The sequence below is a fragment of the Pteropus vampyrus genome, unplaced genomic scaffold, assembly GCF_000151845.1.
Source record: "Pteropus vampyrus isolate Shadow unplaced genomic scaffold, Pvam_2.0 Scaffold85, whole genome shotgun sequence".
Lineage (NCBI taxonomy): Eukaryota > Metazoa > Chordata > Mammalia > Chiroptera > Pteropodidae > Pteropus > Pteropus vampyrus.
Window position 1 is genome coordinate 2,381,924 of NW_011888866.1, and position 11,385 is coordinate 2,393,308.

The window sequence follows — 11,385 nt, forward strand, 5'->3', positions numbered from 1 at the left end:
TATAGAAACAAAAGTGTATACATCGGTCCTGGCTTGGTCCTGGTTATGTGATGGTTGGCTTGTTCTTTTTGAATTTTAATTTCCTCATCTGTAAAATAAGGGATGAGATTTTTCACTAAGGTTCTAGCAGATAATTTTTGTGAACATGAGAGTTTGCTTGAAATAGCTTTGTTTAGACTTAGAAGGGGTAAAAAAAGAAATTAGTAAAAACCATTAAAAAATTTAACTACTGTACAAAACTCTAATGTGTATTTTTGCTAAAAGAGATGGTTAAGAGGCAGAGCTTCTTGGCTGAAACAGAGATAAGGGGACAAAGGAAGTTTAGACCCTTCCCCTCAAGTTTCTCTTCAGCCCTACCTGCAATGTATCTGGAAGAACTCTCAGTCCCTCAAGTAATACAATGGTGAGTCAACAAAGGTGGTCTACATGGCTCACTGCATGTCACAATACATTCTAAGTGAAGTAATTTACATACTTGGTTGAGATAAGCTACTATTCTGTTGGAGGCCTGGGAGACAGGATAAGATGTGGGGATGTTTAATGCATCTTAAATGCAAAGAAGTACATTAAACATGTTACCTGTAGGGTATGAAGTTGAAGGTGACTTTTGTTTCCTTATTTACAGTTTTCTGCATTTTCTAATTCCACAGGAAACATAGGCTAATTGCATAATAAAAACAACATAGGAAAATATAGCCTTATCCATTTTAAACAGTTCTCAGCTAGAGGTAGGCATCAGAATCCCCTGTGGAATGTACACACACACATACACATACGTGAACACAGTCCCACCAGTGACCTCGTGGATCAGGGTCTCTGGGGGTGGAATGGAGGCATGTGCGCTTCAGTATGTTTCACAGGGAGCTCTGAAAGAGTCCCAGGTGAAGAATCACAGGCTTTTAGAAGCATCATGACATACGACACAGCTGTCAAAAAGCACAAAACAGACCCTTAACTATTCAAACTCTTCTATAATATATTAAATTGCTACTGGGATTTGAAGAACAGTGAATCAGGAAGTGCTCTACTATGTAAAATCTTGATAAAGAGTTTCGTTGAGAATTCAAAAGGAGGGCCAAGTAACATTAAGGCTGCAGGAAGCAAACAGGTGTAAGTTAATTTACTGCTGAAAATCTCAATTTTAGATGAAGCGCCATTTTCAATAATGCCAATGGTGATTACTCAGTTGAGAAAGAGCACTCACTAAGCAGATATACTTTGTTGCCCATGGCTGAGTCGACACCTAAAAGGCTTCATCCACATCTTCCACGACCTTCTCCTTTCCCACTTGAACAAGGTGAAACATTACAACACCACATAGGTTTTAAACAGACAAAACTGCACACTTGGCCTAACCATTCTCTATCTTGAAGTTACCTTCTAAATCCTAGCTTTTGCTAATGTTCACCTTTCAGTTGGACAAATCCAATGTAATACCTTTGCAGCTTCCACCATGCGAGCCGTAGAGTCAGCCAAGAGTTTTGCTGCTGCCAGGAGCTTCTTTGAATTCTCCATGTCAATTTCAGCTTCTGCATCTGACCTCATGGCACTGACGAGGTCTGAGGTGGCCTGGGCCAGGACCCGGGCCTGGCGCACCATTTCACCTAGAGGGTGGGATTGAGGATGTGGTCAGTTTGTCTGCTTTCTAAAGTGCGAGTGAAACCTCAGGAGGCATCAGTCTCGTCTCTACTCTGACAAGAAGGATGGAGAGAAGCAAGCCCCCGCGCTCTATTCCTAAGCAATGCAGTCAAATTAGATTCAGAAATGAAAATACCCCCTGTGGCTGTCGGGACTGCGTGCCCCAAACACATCCAATTGGAATCTTTAAACAACCAAAGAGGAGCTTTTTATAAAGAGAAGGCAGGAAGAAAATTATGTGGTTTTACGATGTGCATTTATCTTTAGTAAATACTTAAATAGAAAATATTAATTACCTCACGTCAAGAACTTCTTACAAAAAAGCTCCTATAATAAATTCTTAGAGTAATGTGTATCGAAAAAATTATTTTTCAATTTTGAATTAATTCACATGCTACCTAACACCGGATAAGTAATATCACATAATCTGTTTGTGTCATTTGGCTTTTACTAATAAAAAGCATAGACCCTACTTTCACGCTCAAGTGCTTGGTCCAATTTTCCCTATCCATTTTATCTTTGCTCACCCTATTCTTCTCAATACTGGTTTTGATATTATTAGTAATGGTTTGATTATATTATACCTGTGATTTTATTTAAATCTATTTCAAGTTCCTTTTGGAAGTGGGAGGGGTATAAGAGTCAACATTAAAAACAAAGCTACCGAAATGTAAGGGACTTCTTCCTCTCCTAAAGGTCATTTGAGAAGAATGCTGAAGAACTGTACATTTAGGGTAAGAAAAGCTTTCAGGAAAATCGAAATGTGCTACATTCAAGGTATCCCGGATTGGAATCTGGGAGAGTAAAAGGACATCAGTGGAAAAACTGGTGTAATCTGAACAACGTTTGTAGTTTGGTTAACAGGACATACCAATGCTAATCTTCCAGTTCTGGCAAATGTGCCATGGATTATGAAGACGTTAAAAATGTGGGAAACTGGGAAGGGCAGACGACAACTCTGTATGGTTTCACAAGTCTTCTGTAAGTCTATAAGTGTTCCAAAAGACAAGTTTTACTAAAAAACAAAAACAAAAGAATAACAAAAAAATCTAAATGTGTGGAGCACTGCTATCTTCTTAAATCATGTAAAAAGGACACAGAAAAGCATAAGGTAATTTTCTTTAAAAAATACCTGTTATAAGGTATTGCTCTGTACTGAAGAGGAAGTAAAAAAAAAAAAAAAACAGCTCTTACAAACTACTGGCGGGGTTGCACATTGTGGGACCTTTCTGGAGAGAACTTTCTTAGAAACATTTAAAATAAAAAATATATACAGCTATTGGCTCAGCAATTCCATTGATAGGAACTTACTCTACACATACTTTCAAAAGCAAAAAAAAAAATTAAGATATTTTTATTTTGCTTACTGAAGCATGCTTTTTGTAAGAGCAAAACAAATTAACAAACCAAAAAAACTCGAAACCACTTGAATGTCCATTAAAAAATAACTGGTCGAGTCTACGGCCATGCCACCCTGAACGTGCCCGATCTCATCTGATCTCAGAAGCTAAGCAGGGTCGGGCCTGGTTGGTACTTGGATGGGAGACCGCTTAGGAATACCAGGTGCAGTAGGCGTTTAAAAGAGAGAGAGAAAAAAAAAAGATAACTGGTCGAGTAAATTATGGTATATACTATGCTATAGTATGAAAAGATTAAAAAGATTATTAAAAAGATTAAAAAGATTATTGGGTAGGTCAACATTAAAAATAGTCAAAGATATATTAAGTGAAAACAGTTGTAAAAGTCTGTATAACGCAATTCCATTTATATATTTTAAAAAAGAGGGTGTTACACACATATACATGACTGTAGAAAGATCGAAAAATTTTGGACAGATAAAACAGACATTGCACAGAAGTTGTTAAGGGGTCAGTTCTGGAGACTTAGGTGGGATAGAGATGAGCTGGGTCTGAGGACACATACTTTGCAACTAATAGACTGAAAAATTATATTGTATATATTTTTAAATTTTATGCATATGATGATGCTTGACATTTAATAAAAACCTTACTGGTTGGAGACAGACTGCCCCTCCTGGGCTCACCAGTTCTTAGAGATAGCAAAGGGTCCAGAGCCAGGAGCATGTCTTTGATATGGAAACTAACCAGTCCTGAGCCATACCTCCTCCAAGCGGCCAGGAGGCAACATTCCTCCGCCTTAATCATCCCAGAGTCAGGCACCAGGCAACTAGGGACAGCCCCGATACAGCCCTGATAGTGTGGAGCCTGTTGAAATTACTCCAACTGGCCAATCCTGAACTGTTCACTCTGCCCTGCCTTGCCCTGCCTTGCCTTGCCCATAGAAACCTGAATGAAGGCTATGGCCTAAACTCTCCCCTCAATCCTGTCTTCTGTGACATGACCAAAACCTGACACTTCTCCTTGTGACCTTGAGTGGCATGTGGTGATTCCCTGAGACCTGTGAGTATAATAAACTTCTTTCCAAGACCCATTCTTGCTTCCTCCTGTGGCTGTACTGACTTACTATGTCACATCCAACATAGACATTCTTAAAATAAAAGGCATTTACTGTGAACTTAAATTATATATATATAAAAATCCTAGTTAACTTTTAAATCTTTAAATGTTGCTGTAGATGGATATGTTATGAGTCTTCCATCCTTTTACCAGCCTGAGAGAGATAGTATCTGAGTGAGGGCGATGAGAACTCGCCCTTGACAGGCACCCAGGCAGCCGTCACCTTTCTTACCATCGTCACCCTCTGGGAACCCCGGAATGGCCCACCCACCCCCAGCCTAGCCCCTCACCAGCATCGCCCATGGAGCTGAAGATGCTCTCGGTGACACACATGATGGTGTCAGTGGCCTGGTCGTAGCGGCCGATGGGCTCGCCTCGGCTGGCAAACTGTCGCACATGCTGCAGGAGATCGTGCAGGGCCTGGCTGACCACACTGGCTGCTGCGCTGACCTGCTTCAGGAGCTCGCTGTCATCAGTGGCTGCCTGGCAGGCGCGGACGCAGTTCTCCACCGAGCGGTCTACGAGCTTCCCTGCTTCGATCAGCTGCTCCTGGCACACAGGGGAGCTGATGGTGGGGCTCACCACCTGAAGAGAGACAGGAGCAGATCTGGGTCAACTCTTGGTCCCCAGTGTGTGCTAGTATTTCTACCACATCGACTTCCTGCTCTGGGTCTCTGTTCCTTACTTATAGGACCAGGAATTAAACTAAGCCATCACTGTGGTTTCTCATACTTCATTATTTCACTTCGTCTTTGTGATTTTTAGATGTCTGCTAATTTTACCTTCATTAGTGATATGTAACAGTCTATACCACTGACTATTTCTATAGAGAGAAATTTCCAGTATTTTACCAATTATATCTCCTCATTTTAGAAACCCTCTGGAATCTTCTGAGCTAGGATAACAAGACCATCTAAAAGAATTTTCTTCGATCAGAGACATTTGGAACTCTGCTTCACGGTACTTAAATAAACGGGGATTCTGTCAGTTATTTGTGGACACGAGGAGGGTAAAACAAGGAAAGCAGGAGGGAGACCATCCAGTACACCTTCAACTGATGCTGCAAATCCTACCACAGCATAAGAAACACCAGGCTGAGCCAGGTCACAAGTCTGCACAACATGTTCTGGCATGAAGTTGAGAAACGAACACCTCTCATCTGATGCATCATCTCGGTGAAGACACGCATGGAGTAGAAAGGGTATTTGAAGTCAGTCAGGCCCGTGTTAAAAACTCAGTTCTGCCACTTACAATTTCTGCGGCCTTAAGCTACTTCTAATGCCTCCGTTTCCTCTTCAGCAAACCGGGGTGATGGTGATTAATGAGGTGGAGTATGACACACAGTACACACCCTAACTGGCAACGATGACCCTGATCCTCATTACCCTCACTCTAACACTGTGTGGTGTAGAAAGGGCCCTCATAAACTCTGAGGGTTATTTCTGAACCCATTTATAATGCTGACTATACAAGAATCTTTTGTATGCATGTGTAAATAAGACATATTGACAAGTCCAAAGGGGAGATACAATGATAGTCATGAAGAAATGGCAATTAGACACAGAAAAGTATCACTGCCTGAGGACTTGAGCAAAGAACAAATGATAAAAGTAGAATTGGGCAGTTTATGCTAAACTCCTATCACATCACCAAAAAAAGAAACACCTGAAGCAAGCTCTTTGTCTCAGACGATTTTAACGAATTCTTCTCTGGCTTCGCCCCAATGACTAGAGGCAGGTAAGGGCAGGTGACACTCTGTAGAAAAAGCCAGGGGCCCCAGCTGGCTTACCTTGGCACAGGCCACAAGCTGGGAGGTGGAGAGGGCGCACTGGGTGGCAGCGGCGATCACTCTGTTCTGCAGGACTGTGTCTGCAGCCACCTGGGCGACGTTCTTTGCCTTTAGTACCAGCATGGCGGCAGCATTGGCAACAGCTTTGGCCAGGCTCATTAAAACATCCTAAGAAAAATAAAAAAAACAAACTAATCATTTGCTTTTTTTTCTAATTACCCTTCATAGCCTGAAAATGTGGTGTCTACTTGACCATTCTATTGTTCTCTTTGACCTTTTTCCTTCAGTACTTGAGAATAATTTTTTCCATTTATTTTCCTGAAATGTCAACTTATCTTTTGAGCTAACTAAGGAAGGAGACTCACATCTTAACAACTTAGCCTCCTGTACATTAAGTAGCATAGGTTTAAATCTAAAATAGGCTAATTTGAGGAAATAGTTTTTACTTTAATCACTGATTCACATTCATGCACTTATCCAATACCGAGAGTCCTGACCATGTCTCTTGAATGTGGTTGATATGGTGGATCAGAAGAAGCTGAAAATGTATCCAGATACCACAAATACTATGCAAGTTATGGCCCACTACGACTTGAAAATTTATCTTTTGGTTTTCTACTTTGCACAAGGACCCAAATGATCACCACAAATTCAGTCACATCTTTGCCTCCAGAGGGCAACGTCGGACATGCACAGAAACCACCTACGTCTCAAGAGCTAAGGAATGCTCTGAACGTGTGTTGTGTAGTCTCCTGCACAGGGATTAAATTGTTATAAAAAATGGGAAGGGAGCCTACATAAATAAACTAGCTATAAGCTGTGACCTCGGCAAAGATGTGAGGAACTTTGAGCCTTTAAAGATCAGTTTATGCTTCAACTCAACAAAAGGCATTCTGCTTGCAGAATGGAGAATCCTTTGATTCTGTCCACCAGTTTTTTCACTCATCTGTGTGAACTGAAGAATAACCATTGTTACTTTTCATTTACTTTTTTGTTTTTAATACTGAAGGTAGTTTATTTGGTTTGGAAATGCCTTCCCAAACATATGAGCCATTTTCATTTTGAACAAACATGTGAAGGATTTCTTCTAGGACATGTGGTCAGAAGTCTTTATTAATTCATTGGATAATAACGAAAAGCACTTTTTATTCTGAATGCAAAGGGCACCCACAGTCTTTACAACAAGATATCTTATGAGAAGATAAATTGGAAAGACCGTTTAGCCTATGTAATTTTACACAGAGAAAAGACTATATGCTATCCAGGCAAATCAGAAACATCAAGTAAGTGGATTTTAAAATTGACAAAACCAAGCAGTCTTAAAGGAACAGTTCAGTCCAGTCTTTACGGGATGTCCAGAGAAAAAACAAAGCCTGAAATTTGAAGATGCCTTTGTGACCGGACTGGCACTTGTTTGCCACACAACTTTTAGCAATTGCTCGCAACACGGCCTTCGAAGTTACAATTCTTGGACACCTATATCTCAGTATTAAATGAAAACACAACTTGAGTGTCACAAATTAGTAAGAAGATTTAGGAAAATAACTTTCCAAAGTGGGTTGTCGTATTTTTTCACTTGATAACGAATCCATCTTTTCACACAGGGACTAAGACTCATGATTGTTCTAAAGTGCTTTGTTAGGCTCATTCGCAGAAACTCTAATCCTATTAATTAAAAAAATACAGTTAGAAAAAGAATGTGATACTACAGTTATAGATGCTGACAAGGCCTTTGTCAAAGTTTCCAACAAGACCACTATTATGTAGCCCGTGTAAAATAAATCTTTGTTAAGTCTGGGAACATGCAGTACATTAAGGACCCAAGAAAAGCTCTAAGATAGGATCTCAAGAATCCGAAAAACAGAGAGTAAGAAATCTAGCGTCAGCAAGCCAAAGCCTGCTCCTAACAAGGGGTTGCGGGATCACCTCACTGTACCGGTGTTTGCCTAGAGACCTCACAGAAACCGAAGACACTCGAGTCAGGCCTTTTCCTCGTAAGAAAGCCCCCTGAACCTGAACTGGCTGCCCTACCATGTCTGAATGGAAACAAACATTAGAAAGCAGAGTTTGCATTTATACGCGATGAAAACACTTGAAGAAAAAAATAAAGGCAAAGTCTGCAAACATACAAGGATGTGTGAGATGTCATAGGGAAGTATTGTGACTTTTCCTTCAAGCTTCCCAAACACTTTAGGGAAAGCAATAATATTTTTAAGGAAAGTAAACTGACCACTTGAGAATGATTAAGTCTAATAAACCAACATATTTACACAGTTCGTAAGTAGGTAACTGCCTACAAAGAATTACCTGCTTCAATACAAAAAGCAAAGGCCAGTTTAGGGATCTACTAAGGAGAAGTAAGGAGGGACACAATTAGTGAAATATATTTGGATTTAGTGAAATATATTTATGTGGTCTGCAGTTAATTCTCTTTATAATTATAACTGGCCACCCCAGCATAGAAATGGCTTCCAGGATACTGGATTATGGATCTCACACTCATCCTGTCTTGAATAGTCAAGCACCAAATGTTTTACCGCATTGCAGAAAATGAATGAGTCCTGTGGCCTCAGCACCATAGGTATATGGAAAGTAGAGGAGAAACAAATACACCTGTGGATGAAGGTGCATGTTTCATGTAGTACAACGTACACGATCCTTTCTTAGTGTAAGTGATGCATACTATGTTAACGAAGTTTGGTAGTTCTAGATAAAATGGCATGAAACTGCCACCCATGAAGCAAGAAACTTAAAAAGCCGAATGATATTTTTATTCTGAATTCTACGGAATTCCCAAACAGTGCATATAACATAGGATTTGGAAAAAGGGCATATTCGAGAGAACCAGGCGCAGACTATAATCATTTAATTAGAATGTATTGATATATTACTTGCACACTTAGAACTTAAGAGGAGGAGAAGGAGGAGTGAAGGGTTTCTGCCTGCAAGTATGTGAGAAGAGAAGCTCATCCTAGCCTGAAGCTCTTAACAGCAGGCCTCGGCATCTCTTCTGTGGTGGCTGGCAACAGAGGCAGACAAATTGAGGTCTTGTCTGAGCTGGCGGTGCATCAAGCTACCTACAAGCAGCGGCTACAGCTGTCTGTCAGAGGACAAAGAGCACATGTCCTTGGTATTGAAAAAGAAGGATGACATAAAAAGACTTCACCACACTTGTGACTTTAGATGACACAGACAACAGACCCACCTCTGAATGTAAAGGAAAGCCTTTGCTGTGTGTAAGTGCAATGCATGAGAGTGCACGCATTTCCACTTTTATACATGAACTCCCCAATGATGCAATTAAAACTGCCCCTGAATAGAGAAAATAAGATTGGCCATGAGTTTATCACTATAAAGGTTGGGTGGTAGAAACGAGGGGTTCATGACATGACTCTCTCTACTTTTGTGTTTAAAGAAATGTCCAGTGTATTAACCAGTGAGAAGAGCTAAATAAGTGTTTTATGATAAAAGTAAAATGAGTTTTTCAGTTACAAAAATTTTTTAATTAACACACAAAGACTTCACCCACCAGATAATCTACCTCAAACTTATTCTTGATAGCACAAGGAAGGTTTGGTTTTACATTCCATTCTCCTAGTTGGGTCTAGACCATCACTTAGGCTCCTTCCCAAGATTATGAGCTGCAAATATCTTACTTGGAATCGCTCATCAGTCTCATTCTCTCCGATCTGTCTCAGAAGGTCCCCACTGGCCTGTCCAATGCTTCCAGCGGCGGTCAAAACTGTCTGCCGAGGCTACGAACAAAGAGCACACACTGGTTGGAAAGAAAATGCACTCCCTCCACGGTGCCAACAGACACGGCAGTGCAGAGAGAGGAATCTGGTGTGACTGGCTCCTCCTGCACTTAAACGAGAGTCTCCGACTACCTTCCAGACAGGAGACATAAGCGTCCTGGTGACATCTGTGTAAGGAAATGCCTCATGTCTTAAAAACCAGCAATAGGTGGATAGATTTGAAATGTTCAACTAATGAATCTCATTCAGTTGGTAGGAAGGTGATACATGTTTTCTGGAAATTAAGGGGCAAAACTTGCATCCCTTTTAAAGGTTTTTGACATATGGGTTAGTTTCTGAGGTTTCACCTTATCAAATTTGGGGAGCAAGGAGAAGGAAAGTTTCCTACTAAGAGCTCAACCAGTGTTGAAGGTTGAACCACAGATTCTCTAAACTCTGCAGCATGGGAACATGCCCCACCAAGATGGAAGGAACGGCTCAAAAGCTGCACCTGTCTCATCAGAATCTGAGTCACTGCTTGTCCCAAGAGCTCACCTCTCCAGAAGTAGGCTGTACGGCTTTCAGCAAGTCCGACACTGCCCCAGCGAGGGTCCTTGCAGCTCTGAGCAGGTCCTCCCCACTGCCCACTTCATCATCCATGAGGGCCGCCAACAGTTTCACACCCTTGGACATCTCCGTCAGGTTGGAAGAAATGGTGGTGATTGCACATCCCACAGCTGTGTAGTCGGTGTCTGCAGGGTCACCTGGGACAGAGAAAAGCCTTCTCCATCAAAGGAGAGTGGTGAAGGGGGAGGACAGCCCAGGTGGGCAGGAGGTAAATAGCCGCATTGCAGCAGCTCGTCACCCACCACTCTGCAGGAGTCAGACACAAAGCATGGCATGCTCACGGTGAGATGAATAGCATTCTGTCTCCAAGATGCTGCTCTCCACAGGGTCCTTTCTCCCTGAGGCCTCCTACATTGAAATACTGAGCACAAGCACCTTTGAAATTCCAAAGGAAGTCTCAGCATCTCACGGCCCTTTTTGTTAGGCCACTGTCAGCAACTTAGGAAGGTCAGCTCTGCTCCTGAAACATTGTAATGCTGTACATTGAAGCCAAGATATTTCCTGGCTCTTACTTGACAGTGCAAGGTGGAGAGTCATGCTGTGCCAGGAGACACTACTGCTGGACAAGACAGAAGAACGCACACATGACAGATCTAGTCTTTCAAACCATTTTCAGATTGTAAGCTCCCAGAAGGGAGAAACTAGCCTCGATACACTTTGAAGTATGTCCAACCTACTGATAAACAATGAGAAGAGCTTTTTAATGATGATGCATGATATAGACACAATGAAATGTGTTCCCCACATTTCTTCTTGGTCAGTGGGAGAAAATGCCTGAAGTACTTGGGGTACCTAAAAATAGACTGTCATCTCATAATATGAAAATCTGTTTCAATCAAAGAACATTTTTTTTTTTTTTAAAACCACAACACACCACAAACACAACCCCCTCAGGGTCTTACCGGCAGTGAGGTTAACAACTGAAGCTGTTCCAGCTGTGATGGCATCGACTTGAGAGTGAATTTCGTGTTTGGATTCGTCGACTTTATTCTGAACCCATACCCTAGACGCCTGCAAAACCAGACAACTGTGTGACACAATCATTGCACAGAATAACCTAGGAAACCAGAGAAGTTGTGCCAGAAAATGAGACCAGTATTTTGGCTACACTCTTCTTACT

General features: G+C 41.4%; 1 protein-coding gene and 1 pseudogene across 1 annotated transcript in view; one reads left to right on the forward strand and one right to left on the reverse strand.

Annotated features, from left to right (window-relative positions):
- TLN2 (talin 2) overlaps positions 1–11,385 on the reverse strand; it is a 340,255-nt gene that overhangs the window by 130,050 nt on the left and 198,820 nt on the right. Inside the window, exons 15-20 of the mRNA XM_023532579.1 lie at positions 11,168–11,276; positions 10,194–10,402; positions 9,561–9,659; positions 5,905–6,072; positions 4,406–4,700; positions 1,438–1,604 (exon numbers count right to left, since the gene is read on the reverse strand). Of these exons, the coding sequence (XP_023388347.1) occupies positions 1,438–1,604; positions 4,406–4,700; positions 5,905–6,072; positions 9,561–9,659; positions 10,194–10,402; positions 11,168–11,276 (1,047 nt within the window). The remainder of the gene's footprint in view (positions 1–1,437; positions 1,605–4,405; positions 4,701–5,904; positions 6,073–9,560; positions 9,660–10,193; positions 10,403–11,167; positions 11,277–11,385) is intronic.
- Positions 3,095–3,213, forward strand: LOC111742052 (annotated as a pseudogene).